This window comes from Parus major, chromosome 2, assembly GCF_001522545.3.
Source record: "Parus major isolate Abel chromosome 2, Parus_major1.1, whole genome shotgun sequence".
NCBI lineage: Eukaryota > Metazoa > Chordata > Aves > Passeriformes > Paridae > Parus > Parus major.
In genome coordinates, this window is record NC_031769.1 from 128700766 (window position 1) to 128718069 (window position 17304).

The 17304-nt window shown below is 39.0% G+C and overlaps 1 protein-coding gene across 2 annotated transcripts in view; it reads left to right on the forward strand.

The window, feature by feature from the left end:
- CPQ (carboxypeptidase Q) overlaps window positions 1-17304 on the forward strand; it is a 150633-nt gene that overhangs the window by 17867 nt on the left and 115462 nt on the right. For both annotated transcript variants that reach the window (XM_033512352.1, XM_015618259.3), the window contains exons 2-3: window positions 1393-1850; window positions 11765-11972. In XM_033512352.1, the coding sequence (XP_033368243.1) occupies window positions 1424-1850; window positions 11765-11972 (635 nt within the window). In that variant the 5' untranslated portion in view covers window positions 1393-1423. The remainder of the gene's footprint in view (window positions 1-1392; window positions 1851-11764; window positions 11973-17304) is intronic.

Here is a 17304-nt window from a genome sequence, read left to right on the forward strand (position 1 = left end):
TGGATCCCCATGGGCTGTGGGTGGATCTCTGCATCCCCCATGGATCCCCATGGGCTGCAGGGGCACAGCAGCCTCACCATGGTCTCACCACAGCCTACAGAGGAATCTCAGCTCTAGCACATAGAGCACTTCCTCCCCCTTCTTCTCCACTGACCTTGGTGTCTCCATGTTGTTTTCCTTACATGTCCTCACCTCCTCTTCTCTGATTAGGAGCAAAAAATCTATGACCTTGTTTTGATTTTCTTCTTAAGTATGTCGTCGCAGAGGTGTTAACCAACCACTGTGATGTGCCCAGTTTTGGCCAGCAGCATGTCCATCTTTAGAGCCATCAGCTCTGCCAGACATGGTGGGAAGCTTCCAGCAGCTTCCCACAGGATACATCTTTGTGGCACCCCTGCTACCGAAAACCAGGCCATGCCAAACCAATACAGGTACAAAAACTCGTGGATTCAGATAGGAACAGTTTAGTAGATGAAAAGAAGTAAAGTGTTACAATAATTATGATGATAATAACAAACAAATAAAACCCAAAAAGAATTAAGTGATGCACAGTGCAATTGCTCACCACCTGCTGATCAATACCCAGCCTTTCCCTGAGAAGTGATCAGTCAACTCCCCTGGTTTGTGTACTCAGCTTGGTATGGAATATCCCTTTGGCCAGTGTAGGTCAGTTGTCCTGGCTGTGCTCCCTCCCAGCTTCTTCTGCAGCTCCTCATTCACAGAGCATGAGACAGTGGAAAGTCCTTGATTTAGGGTAAGCACTATTTAGCAACAACCAAAACATCAGTATGTTATCAATGTTCTCATGCTGAATCCAAAACACAGCACTATATCACTTACTAAGCAAAGAATGATCTCTATCCTAGCCAAAAACAGGACACTGGAGGCATTGGATCTAAATCTTACATCTTTTTAGTACAATACAAAGTACTTTCCTTATTATGAAGGTGGAGATCAGGAAGAACTTTTATTAATGAATGGTTTAAGAAAAGTTTTTGTCTGGATGTTTTGTGTAGAGACATTTGATTTGGCACTTCTGAAAAGTCCTGCTCCTAACAGAAAGGAGATGCAAAACTCCTCCTGCATGGGAGCAGCCCTGAGTTTTGATTAATTGAAGAATGTGTTTATTTAAAGAGTTGCAGCATTCCAAGGATATTTCGAAAGACCACAACAAAGATTGTGTCCAGTGGCCTAAGTATCTTTTTCATTTGCCTTCAATAACTCTGTCTTCAAGTTGAGTTTACTTTTCTGGCTAGTTCTGATCAAAGTATTTTCATGCTAAACTAATTTTTTTTTCATTTCATTTCTTCCTGCCAATCCAAATAACAAAAAGTATTGCTGATAGGTGTATGATTTTTTTTAACTTTCTTTTTCTTTTTGCTTCTCCAACAGGCCATCTGTGGAAAAGAAAAAGAGTTAAAAAATGAAGTACTTATTTTTAATATTTCTCATGAATTTATTACACCAGTATGCTGGGAAATCTTTGAGAAGAGATGGAAGTTCCCTGAAGTCATTTGAAGACATTAAAAATGAGATAGCTGGCTATACTAATATTGCTAAGGCTATTATTGATCTTGCTGTTCACGGAAAGGCTCAGAACAGATCCTATGAAAGATTAGCAGTTTTTGCTGACACCATAGGACCAAGACTCAGTGGTTCAAAAAACTTAGAGGCAGCCATCAAATATATGTTCAGTGCCCTGCAGGAAGACAGGCTGGAAAATGTGCATCTGGAGCCCGTGAAAGTACCACACTGGGAAAGAGGAGAAGAGTTTGCAGTGATGTTGGAACCAAGGAATCACAGTATTGCTATTTTGGGACTTGGGAACAGTGTTGCAACTCCTCCAGAAGGTAACTCTTCCTTTTGGAATTACATATGACTTTCTTTTTAACACAAACTATGCCCCTAATAATTTCTCTCAGAGGCCATAATGTGGTTTTCTTCTTGCTGTAATAGTTCTGCAAAACAAGGTGCTATTTTCCTGGGACTTTTCTATATGGCATGGTTCTGACTGGTGCAGTTTATATTAGTGCAGTTTGGTTGAACAGACTTGTTAGTTGATTCCTGAACTTTCCATTAAATTTATACCCTTTGTTTTTTTTAAACACTGCTAAACCTCATTTACAAAGATTCTGGTCCTCCATTGTGGCTGGTAAGAAAGAAGTTCTCCATGGAGTGTCAAGCTGACACATGATTTCTCCTTCTCTTTATGTGCCCTGTCTTGTCAGGCTTGGCCCTTCACTCCAGTAAAAAACAAGACAGCAGGAAAAGGAGCTGAGCTTGGAGAGTTCAGGCCCCTCACTAAACATAGCAGTCGGTATCGGTGTGTCCTTCCCTTCCCTGTCTTGTGCTCACCTGGGAACTTACTGTTCACATTGTTCACATGCTCACTTTGTCACTTACCTGTCACTGAACTCTGGGTTGCCTTTTAGATGATCATGTGTGATGTGTTACTCAGGAGCAACCATTAGCTGTGCTTAACAAGATTTTCTGGTCTTTTAAACCCCAAAATACTAGATTGCATACAAGCAAAATTATTTATAAGATTCTCTATTTGTACGTATTTTTGTGAGGCTTTCAGGATTGGTATTTAAAGGCCAGATGAGAACCTTCTTCTGTGACTGCTCTCCATAAAAAGCAGTATACTTATTTCTAGACCACTTCAAAAGCATTTGTATTCCTTTATGAGAAAATAATTTAGTTTAGGAAATAAAAGGTAACATAATACTCATAATTTTTTTATGAATTGTAAATTTTTGTGATAGCGAGCTTTCTGTTTGAAATGAAACAACATATAAAACTATTTTGTTTGTAAAAATTATATAGCCCTTCAAAATGCAACAAATAAAACTGGGTAATTTAAGGTATGTCTGGAATAAATCATACTTGGTTTGCAAAATTGCTGCTGTGAATTTTATCTGAGATAGTTCTGTCATACTGAGGTAAACACATGCCTAAAATGCAAAGCAACTAGAACCATTACTATCTGTTTGTCCTGTGATATGTGCAAGGTTTAGTGCTTTGATAGGAGAAAATTTACAGCAAATTTTAACCTACAACTTATTTCTTATTTTGTATCCTTTCCAGTTCTATTCCAATCTTCCTAAAATGTAAGCTAAAATTAAAAGGTCTTTTTTGGTGTTTAGCAAGTGTTGCTGAACCTGAAAAGAGATCCTGCAATTTAATTTTGGCAAATGTCTTCACATCCTGGAAAGTCTGTTTTTCACTTCTCTTCCTTAGTTCTGTAGTTATTTGCATTTGCCCAGTTTTACTCCTAGGTGGGTTTTTTTTGTTTGTTTTTTTTTTTTGCGATATACTGAATTTACATATTAAAAATACCCACAGAGGCTAATTATGTCGTTCTTTTCCATCTGTAAAGATCCTCTGTCTTGAAAGATATGTTTGTATTATCCAGTGCTGATTTATAATGAGGAATGTTCAAAACCCCTACATTGTTCTTCTCACAATTTCACTTTCCTCCAAGATCTGCCATGTTTCTGAAGAGGTATATGTGTTGATGCTGGAAGATTTTATGGCAATAAGATCTCTCACGAAAGAGTGGGCCATTTCTCACACTTTGTGGAATCATTTTGATGAAATTACCTTCTGACGCTCCTACCATTTGTGCCTGTTCTGATGTCTGCTGGTCTCATCTTGCTCTGTGCAAACTGTGACAGGTTTCTGCGCTTGGGAAGGTTGTGTGGGGTAGCTGGCCCCTGGTGAGCACTTGGCTCTCATTCTTCCGATCACTGAACCATCCTCCTGGCTGACGGAAATGTCTGGTAAGAGCTGCTCGTCACCAGCCTCTGCGGGCAAGAGAATCGGAAGGCGTGCTGTTGAGAAAAGTGCCTGTCCTAAAACTCTCACTCATACCAAGCATGGAATAAAAAATGTGTAGTTAGACTGCTAAAACCACTGCCTTATCACTTCTGAGGATTGTCACAGTGCCTTATTCCTAAGAAAAAGGGATAGAAGGCTGCCCTAAGTAGCATCAGAAGTAGCTGAATAATTTCCATCAGTGAGGGATTATCAGCAGTTCTGATATATCTTGTTTTAGCCATGAAACTGTGGGAGTATGAGTCTTCCTGTAATCAAAATAATGCAACTCAATAAGAGATGCCTGATGCCAATTATCCTGTTGTTACAGTACTGTTCTTACATGGGCTCAAACTAGGGAGATCTGCTGCTGCTGTGCTGAGCTTTGGCAGAGGGATGTTTTAAAGGCTGAAGACTATCCCTCAGATGTTTGCTTTATGATGATTCTTTGGTACCTTCACAGCTGCTTCTAATGTGGGCTGTGCAGATGATCCCTAAAGTTGTTTGCTGTTAGCAAACAGTTACTTGATAGCTTGATAGTTACTGCATGTTTTAAGTCAGTGTTCCTATCAGGATATATTTCAGACCCCTCAATTTACAAACCACTGTCTTGGTGCAACCAGATCCCTTCCTTGACACTACTGATGCCTGCTTAAAGACAGAGGACAGCACAGGTTGGACTTCTTGTCTTTTAAGGTCTAGGAATGGGGTTAAGATGAGAGGGGCTGACTCCCCTATCCCAGCAGGAGGTACAGGAGACCATTCCTTTTCATCATCCCAATTATGTCCTGTATGCCTCCCTTCTCATGATTTGGCCCCAGGCTTGTGACCCAAGAAGCTAAGAAAATAGGACACCTTGGCAGAAACTTAAAACTTGGTGCTGGACTTGGTGGCCTTTGATTCCCTCAGAGCTCCTCCTGAAGCTCAGCACCCCAAGCAAGTACTCTGGAGGGCTCTTCATTAACATGGCAATAGCCTAACAGCAATTAGAAACCTGGCTTTGAATGTTGGAAATTCAGGGCTCATTTTCCCTTCTGTCCATGGAAATTCAAACCAATGTTTCCTAAGAGTGACCCAATGGGTAGAGCACATGCTGAGGTTGGTTACTTTCCATTTCAGCATACACCATGCAAGTGTGGAAAAAATCTGCAATCCTTCAGGGCAGGAACAGGAAGCCCTAAATAGTAGCAGTATTTTTAGCTATGAAGTCCAAGCCAGTCCATTGACTCCAGGATACCAAGTGTCTCTTCCTGCAGGTCTTCTAACTCATGCCTATGGCATTGAAACCCTATTGGGATATGCACAGAGCTTTCCTCCTTCATTTGATTTTATGAGATTTGCCTGCTTTGGCTCAGATACAGAACAGTTGGATTATGTGCAGGAGGCTTTTCAGTACCTTGTGATTTTGTGGATAAAATCCTACTTTCTTCTTCATGTCTGGGAAATATGCCAAGATGTCAAGTTCCCATATTCCATCTGATTTACACAGCAAAAAAGAAGGGTACAGAAAAGGTTAGATTTTCCTATAGAAGAGGAAAAAAACCCAACATTCTCCCTCTCCAAGTGTATTCCAAGATAAGAAGGTGTTGGGTCAAAGAGAAAGTTTTCACTTCCTTTGATCTCCTTACAAGGAGGGAGTAACTTCACTGCCCGCTTTAGTGGCAGGGAGAGAAGAAACATGAAACAGAGTGACCTGGATTTCCAGAAATCAGCAGGGACTGAAAACGGTCATCATCTTGAAGAAATGGATTCCTAGGTAACAAACTGGATTGAATGTTAGAAAGTGCTCACTTTTGGGAGCTGCAAAACTGGAGATTTACCATATTTAGTCAATGTCCTTGTCTCATTTTCGGTGTTTCAACATTGGCAAAACATAGATATATATATATAGCGAGAGAGAGAGAGGAGAGAGACTGTGTTGATTTCTGGTGGTACTGATTATATCCCCCAAATTCTGAGGAAAATAGATATAATCATTGCTTTGAGAATCCCATAATTGAAGGAAAGTAGTAGTTTAGCAGATGTTTGACCATAAAGTATCAAAGAATTCATTTTTTTGCATGTGTTTTAAAGTGCACTTTTTTTACCCTGATGGGTGACCATGCCCTTTAATTTTAAAGAAATACTGACAAGCAGAACAAACTTTAGAGCAGCCTGCCCTGCCCTGAAATGTCTCCTCAAAAAAAAGGAGTACTGTTTTTATATACTGTTGGTTGCATCAAAACTGAAACAATATAAATATGAAGATGATGCATTGGCAGACTTTTTCCTAGTTTTTGTGTTCAAGTCATGGGGGATTTTTTTTGTTTAACTGTCAGCATTTGGTCCAGCTGTGCCCTTTTAGAAGGTTATAGGAGCTTTGCAGTTAGAAAATATGAAAGGAGTTCCAGCCTGTTATGTATAAAATGGGGATAAATGCATGTTGTCTTGAAGTTGTTGGTGTGGGCTGTTATTGTAGGTCCACCATTTTATTAAACCAGGGATGTTGCTAAAAGAAATGGTCTGGCTCCAGTCCTGGCTGATGCATTTTGTCCCCAGTGTTGATCTTCCTCTTTTTAATCTCAGTGGTGAAGTGGATTCAGCTAGATAAACAAAAGGCCAACAGAAAAGTTATTTTTAATGTGTATCAGAAGATTTACCCTTAAGTTGACAGCATCTTGTATGACCACTGATCTCCTGGAAGAAAAATGATGCTTCTGGAGGGACTTGGGTACCCCTTTGATGAGGGGTTCAGTGCTGAGAACAGGGGCTGGAGAGAGTCGTAGACATGAGAGGACGATGCATGGCAAAGCCCTCCTGTCTTCACTGGATTCATCTTTTTTCATGTGTGATCAACTATGGATCGACATCTTGAGACCATGAGCCTCAGTATTGAATGCCTGGATTGTTTATTATTACTTAGAGCAGCACTGCTCGTGGTATGGTAATTATGCTACTCTTTTTCTTGGAATGTAAAAGGTGACATCCTCGTGTGAAGGACATGAGGCACTATGGTGTTCAGTGGCCCAGCATCTGGGCTAAAAGCTAGTGCAGCAGCATTTCAAAGATTTAGAGAGTAGAAGTAGGTGCATGGCTTTGAGGTGGATATGCTGTCTGGGGAGAATGTGGGCTCCAGTTGCTACTTTAAATTTAACCAATGTTCCAGTGAACTGTATGGATTGCCACTGGCCAAAAATTGAATTTTCTAGTCTTTTCCCTTTGCAGTCTCACTGACTTGAGGGTGGTTACCCCAAGGATGTTAAGGCCAGGCTGAAGCTATTGAAGGCAGGGTTTGAATATGATTTGCTGCATGTGTGGGGTATGCAGATACAGCTGGATAGCAACATTACCTTCATCCCAATGGATAGCTGGTGGTGACTGGCACCTTTGACTTAGTAAGGAGGGAATGTCCTCAAGCACTTCCTGCCTTGAGCACCTGTGTTCTCAGAAACTGATTTTCGTGGATCTTGGTTTTGGGTGTCTGATTCTCCCTATACATTGCATAGCAAACCTGTGCTCCGTCCACAGCTGCTCCTGGGAAAACCTAACCTGTTGCCCCACTCTTTTGGCATCCAAGGCTTTGTGCTGGGGGTTGGGAACAACCCATTTTCTGCTAGGATTTGTGCTGCACAGGAAGCTATATGTCACCGAAACCAAACTGTTCTAGAGAGATCCAGTATTTGCTGGAAATTTTAAGTCATATTTGTCAAAAACATAACTATTATATATTGTTTATTTTTCTCTGTGTTCTTAAGGAATGGTACAATGCGTTTAGTGTCTGTGCATTGCATCAGAGCTGAATAGCCTCATATCCTTTTTTATAACTGTCCTATGTAATTTTATTTTCATGAAGTAATTCTCTTTGCTGTTCCACAGAGTAGGAAGGACACATTTTCTAGAAGTATTTCTAGAACTATTGTTCAGATTTTACAAAATCCTTCTTCCTTTTAAAACCCTCTTCTTCATTTCACAGTTCCCCTAAAATATTTAGTATTTTCTTCATATTATAAATTTTATATTAGTACATATTTATATGTGTTGACAGAGCAAATGTGTTTCTAGGTGTTAGAATATTTCAAATTTTCAGTACATACTAATAATTTTTGAGTGAGAAAAAAAAAGTGATGATATTAATCTTTCATTTGCTTCAAGCTGACATGAAGCCTTAATTGGATGAAGTCATTAGAGACAAAGAATTTGGGCTTGTTTTTCTAAAAATCTGGTTGGAGCATTGCAGGAAAGCTGAACTAATTCCTGTAGAGTTTTAGAAAACAACATGTTTTTTAAGAGACCTATTATAGAAGTTGAGAGGGAAAATGTTTTCTAAAATCTGAGCTGATTTTAGAGGATGTTGACCTTAAAAAAGGATTTAATGCCAGGTCTCTAATCTTACTTAGCGTTGAAGAATATATTTACATTTTCCCTCCACTCCCAAGGCCTTCTTCCTTTGACCTGTCCCAACAAATACCTTATCTCCAGACATATATATCTACCTTTGTATTGTATGACCCATGCAAAAAAATTCTAGGTTCTCTGTAACTCTGTGAAAGAAGCTACCTTGCAAATGGGCACAAGACAGTGTTTGTGGGCTGTATGTGAAAGAAGCCAGGGGCATGGTACTTTTTATCTGGAGAGATGATCAAGTCTGAAACACAGTGGGAATAACCAGACTAAGGTAAGAAAAGCTTGGGGCTACTGCTTACATGTGTTTAGGACCAGCATAGAATACAGTATACCTTGATGAAGCAGCTCTGGGCTAAATTAGCTTTGTGGGGAGAGCTGAAGTAGCAACAGAGAAGTCTGGGGTGTTGCAGGAGGTGAGGCAAGAGGGTGGCCTGGTGTGGCTGGCGTGTGAGGCAGGACTGCCATCACCACGTGGGTTTCCGGCACTGTAATTTGGTGTGGTGTGGTGTTGTCCCTGCTCTACCATGAAGAACTGCCTTGTTTTCCTGTCCTGATATCCTGATGCCTGGTTCTGATGAACTGGGAGGTAACATCCCATCTCCTTCTTGCTCTCATGACTACAGAGGCAAGGACATGTTTCAGATACATCTCCAGTTTCAAAATTTCCACTGTATCTAAACAATTGGATGTGTTGTTGACTTTTTGTGTTGATATTTCTTTTCCAGCTTTGTCTTGTCTAGGCTTAAAATTGCTGTATTACAATTGTTTTAAGGAAAAATTGCCTTGCCCATCAGCTTACTTATTTGACAGTGGCAACTTCAGTGCATGTGGATCAGTAGCATTGCTGTTCCATAGCATGACTTGTAGAAGAAATCGTGATTCTTACTTTAGTGTGAAGTAATTGAAGTTTAGGAGGTCCACTGGAGTGAGTTGTTTGCTTGCTGCTATTGAAAAGAATTTATTGTCAAATTAATTCTGCATTTTGGTTTTGTTACTGGATCTGTAATCTATCTCCCTCCTTACATGGGGTTTCTGAAGAATTCTGTTCAGTAACACACAGCGAGTAACATAATGATAGGTGTAAGAAAGAGAGACAGTATCTTTCAACATGGGAAGCAGAGACATGAGGCACTGAATTGGTAGGAGACGTTAGGGTAGATTTCTATTAATTTGCTTAAAAGCTCACTAAGGTGAGACATTTCCAATTTCTAAAGGGAATAATTCATTTTCCTTAAACTGCTAAACTGTTGGGTTTTTTGTTTCATTTCTCCTTTTGCACAGAAGGTTTAAGGGTGGTTTGTGTATGTCACAAACTATGTCCACATTGTTGTTTAAGATAAACATTGCTCTTGTCACTTCAGTTGAAGAATCTGAAATGGTGTAAAATGGCACTAAAATGCAAATGAGTAATTGAGTTAGTCAGAAGCTATGCAGCAGTGAAGTTTTACGTTGTTACAGAAAGCACTGTAATTCATGCTTTATTTATACCATTCTGCCATTAAGTTAAACTTGCAGAGAACATTTGATTCCCAGTAATTCTTATGTACAAACTCCTGATGCCTGTCATTTAGGAAGGGCCGTAAATGTATTTCACCATTCTATTTCTTAGGAAATATAGATACTTACTAGATGTCTGTAGCTTTCTTAAAAAAATTTTCAGAGCTGGTGTTTGTTCATGTATGCAGTAATGCCCAGAAGAGTTACATTCCTTTCTTTCCTTGACAAACAGTCACCAAGACGTGTGTCCTTCCAGTGCCTGCTGCACTATCCCAGTGGAGCACTGGGGAGAGATAATATGAAATAGATATTGCAGTATCAACCTTCTGAGACCACAGCTTCTCTTGTGGAAAATGAAATTTTGAAGATACCTGGCTTTATTTCCAGTGGCATGGTTTCATACCTAAAATTATCCTGTTGCTGGGATGTTCCTTAGAGGCTGAACCTGCCATTAATTATAAGCAGCTGGAGTCCGCTAGTATGCTCACCTGCCTGCCAACAGCAGCTAGTAATATGTGAAGGTGGTTCTTTGGTTTGTCTCTTTAAAACATTGCCAGGTTAAGGTAAAAATCTGAATAGTTAAAATTTTTATGCCTGTCACACTAGGTTATTTTTGTAGCTAAAACTCGCTCTTGTAGCAGTAAATGTCTGTTGAAGTCTTAGTGGTACATTTTAGTGAAACCAAACTTCTGTGGAATGGTTTCTTTAAGTTTTAGAAGTGTAGTTTCTTCTTAAAAAAACCATGAGCCTGGGCACACTGATGCCGGGAGACATTACCTTCCTATTTTTCTAAGAGTTTTTCTCTTTTATTTGTGACTATATATGACTAGTAACTCTTATTTCTAAGTGTTATTGTGGTCTTAAATACAAGTCTTTGAAATCCTCTAAATAGTTCTTATTTCACACACAAAAAAAAACAGAGACCAGCCAACCAACCAAAAAACAAAGACTTTTTCAAGGAGAATAATTTTATTCATAAAAACATGATAGTTTCACTTTATTCTGAAAAATCCTTGCTAGAGGATTTGTAATTTGTTTCAGTTTCCATTGATGTATTTTGTGACTATTAGGTGAAATGTACAACACTAAAATTTTGGACAACCATTACTTCTTCTATATTTAGAAGCAAAGTACCCAGCACATGTTGTTAAGGGGTCTCTACTTACCTCTGTAACCAATCAACAAAATTGAATTTTAAGTATTGTGGTCATTTTAATGAATTACTTCTCAAATGCTATGAAATATAGTTCCTCAATTACTATCCTTAAAACTTAGAAGGATTCTCTGGCTTATCTATAACATTTTTTGTTTTTTTAAGTAAGATAATACAGCAATTTAAAACTATTCCAACTATTAAAAACAAAGAGCTGGGTGGGATCTAACTTAGCATGTGTGAATATTCCTACACAAGAACCTGCCTGTGTTTTCTGTATCATGAACTGGGAAATGTAGATTCCTGGAAAAACTCCCAGAATGAGATCCAATAGAACTGTTATATTCTCCTGACTTAAATATGAAGATGATATTATGTTATTATTAAGCACATTGCAAAATTTATTGACACTGCAGAACTTTCATTTCATTTCATTTATGGATTAAATAATTTTATAGGAGTTACAGTCTAAAAATACAGGCTTCCAGCTGTTAAGCTAAGTTGTTTAGCAACATATCAAAACATTTGCATGAAAAGATTACTATCTTTTTCTTTAATTGATCCCATAGGCAGCTTTTGCAAATGTTTTTGTACTATACATGATTACAATGAGGCATTAAAGAATATGCAGTGAACAAAATTCTCCCCACGTATCCTTTCGGCCCTTCAAGTTATGTTTTAATACCAGCCTGATAGCATTGTTTACAGAGGTGTGTGTACTAGATCAGGGTTCTGTTGCATCTATTTGGTACTGATCCCTAATGAGGCATTTCACATAGTCTTCCTTTTTCAGGGAAAAAAGCCTCACGCTGATTTCCTGAGTTCTGCACAGTCCATGCATTTCTGTCTGTTAGAATTGACCTTAGGAGAGCTATAGGAAAGCATTGCTAAAACCACTGTGATATTTTGTTTCAGGAATTACAGCGGAAGTCATAGTTGTAGCCTCATTTGATGAACTGCACAAACGAGCTCAGGAGGCCAAGGGGAAGATTGTCGTCTACAATGAACCTTTCATCAATTATGGTGAAACTGTGCAATACAGGTTACAGGGAGCAGTGGAAGCTGCTAAAGTAGGAGCAGTGGCATCCCTCATTAGGTCTATTGCTCCTTTTTCTATTCACAGGTAAGCATTTTTCTCTTTTCTTCCTGTAACTCACATTTCAATGTTAGCTGACATGTCATTTCTGGGCAGGCATTTTTGTTCTCTATGACTTAAACATTGCCAGTTACGAGTGGGTGTTTGGTTTTGAATCTATTGGCTTCACAACAGTTATTTTCCCCTGTGCTTTGTCATTCTTTCAGAATGTTTTTTTTTTGGTTTTGTTCTTGTTTCAAGTTTTGTATAATATTTGTTTTAAAGAACTTTCTGCATTCTCAAGGCTGCCAATAAATATTCTGAGAAGAACCAAAACCAAATGTCTTTGGTGACAGCAGGCTGTCATTGATGATATGAACTGGTCGTTCTGTGTGTTTGACTAGAATGTATGAGTCATGTGAATTTTCTTAGCATGAGGCTCACTTGTACTAGATGAAGGAGTAGTCTGCTTTGAACATAATTATTTAGAGCATTTTAGCAGCAAGGTTTGTAATTCTCACGCTGCTTTTTAAGTACGGTATGTGGAAATAACAATTTTTTAAGAGATGTAAATATTTTTAGCTTTCTTAGTACATTATTTGTTTATCACTGTAGTATCATGTTACTGAAATTATATATTTTAGTTTTCTGGCTGGTAACAATTCCTTTTTTTATCTGTTATCATTTATATTTTGTTAAAAATTATAAATTTTAAATTTATCTTTTTTATCTATTTTTTATCAGAGTTTTTTCCAACTCTGAAAGCTTACTCTTAAAATGCTTATCTAGTTTGAAAAAGACTACTTGAGGAAATGGAGAGGGGTTCAGCCACATAGTGGAAGGCTGACAGATGCACACTGTCCTTTAACACAGTATTTACGCTGTTATTGGTGTTACTGGTGACCTTAATGCCTGAAGTGATCTTTGTGTAGGAGCCTGCTGGCTGTGATGGGAGTTCTGGTCAGGCAGGCCCAGACAGCAGAGCTGGACTGAGGACTGGATCAGGACAGGCCCATCTGCCAGCCCACAATCCTGTCCCTGAGCTGCAGCCTGAACAGGACTGGCAGGGCATTAAATGATGCCAGACACAAAGCTTGACTGCTTAAACTGTAGAGCTTTGTTAATAAAATCATTTACATAAGACAATATGAAAGATACCCAGTTTATACCAGAGGTGTTATATTTTGTAACATTCTTCCTTTGGCAAAGTTCGTATTCAGAGCAATAGAGATTGTTTATTCCTACCCCTTGTTCCCCACCCAGTAACTCTTTACCCACAGAGGAGTCACTGGCAGTAGCTAACCTGTTCCTGAATGTGTGCCACAACATAACCTGGACTTGTGTTCTGTTTAGGTAACACCATGGTTTCTTTTTGATCTCCTAGGTTTTCTTTCTCCAGAAGTCTAGCCTAGTAGGTGAAAGCATGATATAGCTTTGGGTCCTTCTTGAGGCTGGAGCTGGGAAATGACTTGGGAGGCATTTGGAGTCATGCTTGAATCCACTTCTACAGAGAAAACATGAGTGGTCACACGTCAGCAATACGAGTGCAAGCTTCTCCATTTGTAATGCTTCAAAGAGTCAGAAGTCAGTAAAACCAACTAACTGTATTGGAACACATGCAGAGAGCAGCTCTGCTGCCTCTGTAGTTGCTTGGTAGCATTTTTATATGCTTGTCCTGGTTTCAGCTGGGATAGAGTTCATTTCCTACTTAGCAGCCAGTACAGTACTGTGGTTTGGATTCAGCCAAAACAACACTGATTGAGAGATCAACATTGATAACACACTGATATTTCAGTTGTTGCTAAGTAGTGCTTTTCCCTAAGTAAAGTAAGTACCCTCATGCTCTGTGAATGAGGAGCTGCAGAAGCTGGGAGGGAGCACAGCCGGGACAAGTGACCTACAGGGATATTCCATACCATAGGATATCACGTTCAGTATGAAAACTGGGAGGGGAGGCAGGAGGGGATTATGGCCAGAAGGAGTCAACCACTTTTTGTGAACAGTCTGGGCATTGGTCAGAGGGTAGTGAGCAATTGTATTGTGCATCACTTGTTTTTTTGGGCTTTACTTATTTGCTCTTGTTAGGTTTTGGGATTTTTTTGTAATTAAAATTATATTTTTTATTACAATGTTCCACTCTGGTTTTTTTTCATACTGTTCAACCGTTCTTAATGGTCCTCAACTCATGAGTTTTTGTATTTCTTTTTCTGAGTCTTCTTCCCATCACACTCAGGGAAATAATGAGCGAGCAGCTGCATGGTACTTAGTTGCCAGCTGGGGCTGAACCATGAAAATGCTCCGCATTCCCCTAAAGAAGTCAAAATTACCTGTTAAAAATGCTTTCTGAAGTATGACGCACTCGAATTCAGATACTGTCCAAACTATTATTAGTGTATTTCCTGGTGTCCAACAAATGTGATATTTACAATGTATTTTCTAATACTTGGAATTTGCTAATAAAGCTCATAATCATGAACAGATAGTGGAATGTGTTTCAGAAACAGTTTTCCAAAAAAAATGCATGGTTTCAAAATAGCCTTATATGGTATCAGGAAAGAATACTGCAATCTATAATGTGTTGATTTTTTGAAAACCAGATGATCTTTCCTATCTGTAGTTAGGGTGCTATGCAGAATTGTTCAGTTGAAAATTACTGTACGTTCTGTTTGCTACAGTGTTTATGGAAGTGTATTTAGTATGTAATGAAAAGCTTAGAGAAGCTTAGAGGTGAGGAACGGAGGTGGAAACTGAAGGAACTGGCATTACAGCTGTTTCAAAATTGAATGGAAGTAGATGCCAAATACATATTTATTTAGAAGTATTGAATCCTTAATTGATACTGGGAGCAGAGGTGTTATTCCCAAAAGCAATTTCAAATGTAGATGCTGCCACAAAGCATTTTTTACTGTGTACTCTCTGTACCCTCTTTACCTTCACTTAGGGATTTTTTTTTAATATGGAATGGATTGGTTAATGTATTTTTTCTTGTAGTATAGAAGGTACTCAGGTCCAGCCCCTCCCTTCAATTACTCAGTGATGACTAGGTCTGTTTCTCTTATTTTTAACGAGTGGGTATTGCTGTAGGCAGGATGGATTTTCTTATCTCCATACATTCTCCTATGTTTCCTTCTAATCACCAGCTGTGTGTCTCCTTGTCTGTCCTAGCAGCATGCTGTGCTGGATGGACTATGTGCTGGTTGGGGTGCTTCTTATCTGTCAGTGTCTGGGGCACTCTTTGTTCAAGGCACTTGCCTTTTTAATTGGCTGGTGGGAAATACTGCTTTGCTGCAGGGAGTAGTGTGTTAGTGAGAGATGAAAGGTAAAAAGCTAATAAAAGGTTTCAAACGTTGTGAAAGTCCTGCATTCTTGAATTTGTATGCTGCTGCATTGTCAACCACAGCATTTACTTCTTTGGCCTGTTTGTTTACACCATCACTGATAATACAAATAAATAATAATGGGATTATGGAGTTATCCAAAACATCCTGGAAACATTTTAGAAGAAAGTATCCTCCTTCTCGAACTGCATTATCCCTGTTTCAGATAAATGAAAGGTGGAATTTCACAATTTTTCCTAAACTATATAAAGTTTTATGGATGGGGTTTTTAGTTTTATTTTTTGTTTGAGGAGTTTTGCTTGTTTGTTTTTAAAATTTTTCAACCCCTTTTCAACAGGGGACTGCTTATTGTTATTTAGTCACTCTATTTGCTGGAACAATGTAAGCCACTTTGTGATTTCTAGGTAATCTTGCAATAAGAGTAATATTGATAGGTTAAAACTAGGTACTGTCATTAACATTCTAGGTTTATTAGGACTCATTATTAAAGCTTACTTAGAAGGCAGAATTGGTGAAATCACAAAAGGAATTGAATCACTTCTTTTGCTGAGTACTTGATGACTGTTCCATGTTCCAGAAGTGACAGCTGGCTGCCACATTGTCAAGGCAAAAGGTGTGGAGGGAATCTTTGGCCCGGGGACAGTTTATTTTTCTTTAAGATGTGGTAGTATAATCATGGAGTAATGAAAGGCCCTGGGGACTTAAGCATCCCAATTCTTAATAAGGGCAAGAAGGGATGAATGTCATTATATTCAGGAAAACTCTTTGATGTCTTTATACAAGGACTCATGGCACTCATAGGTGACAGGTATTTGCTTTGGAGTTTCAAGGAGTAGATTCATTCATTTTGAACAGTGTTGCTGAGTGAATAGGAAATAAAATTAGCAACCACATCTTCCTTGACCTATGAAGAGATGACAGATGTTACATGGTATTGCAATGTTATGTGGCAGTTGTGTCTTGTGGCACTGTCTGCCTCTTGTGTTAAATGATTCTCTTGCTACTTTATTGATAGCATGTAAGAGTGGGGCTTTTTATGTACGAGAAGGTAACTGTAATTAATAGATAATTGGTAGAAGGGACACCCTGCACTAGACCAAGGTGTTAAAAGCCACATCCAACCTGGCCTTGAACACTGCCATGATTGGGGCATCTACAACTTTTCTGGGCAACCTGTTCCAGTGCCTCAGCACAGTCACAGTGAAGGATTCATTCCTAATATCTAATCTAAACCTAATTTCTTCCGTTTTTTTGCAGAGAAGCCATGCTGTGAAATGCCAGTGTCCATAAAGGAGACAGAGGAGTCCTGCAACTTTATTTGAATAAAGGGAAGAGTCCACTGGGGCAAAAGAGACACCTGTGGGGTCTCTCTTGAGGTTTAGAACGTTTTTTATCCTAAACTCCTGACCACATGTTGCCCTCTTCCTTTCCACACTGATGAGGTACCAGGAAGTACAGCCTTCCCAGACCACCTACCACATTCCCCCCAAAACACGTATCGTCATTTTCCCCTATAGTTCAGAAGTTCAGACTGTCTGGGTTCTGCAATAGACTTTGCACAGTCCCATTTCTCCTAATACCCTGAAGTTAACTGTCTGGGTTCTGTAACAAACTTGGTGGTTTGATTTTCATAGAGACATTAAGACCCAGTTCAAAGACATTAACACCCATTTCTCCTAAACATCGCCACAGCCATTCTGATTGATTCTTTCAGACCTGTTCATTCCTGAAGACATTAACATCCTATCCTTAGTGAGGACCCTCATCCACTGAGTCTTCAGTGAAGACATTAGCACCTATTCTTCCTATCAGTTTGAAGCCATTCCCCCTTGTCCTATCACTACAGACCCTTGTAAAAACTTTCTGCCCATCTTTCTTGTAGGCTCTGCTTCCCAGTAACAATTTTCTGAAGCACTGGCAATTGGGTGGTGAAATATTTAAACGTCGATATTAGGAATTAAGGGTAACAGAACTATTTTTAATGAGCCTTCTCAAATAACATACATTATTGTAATAATTAAACACCATCTATAATATTTGGC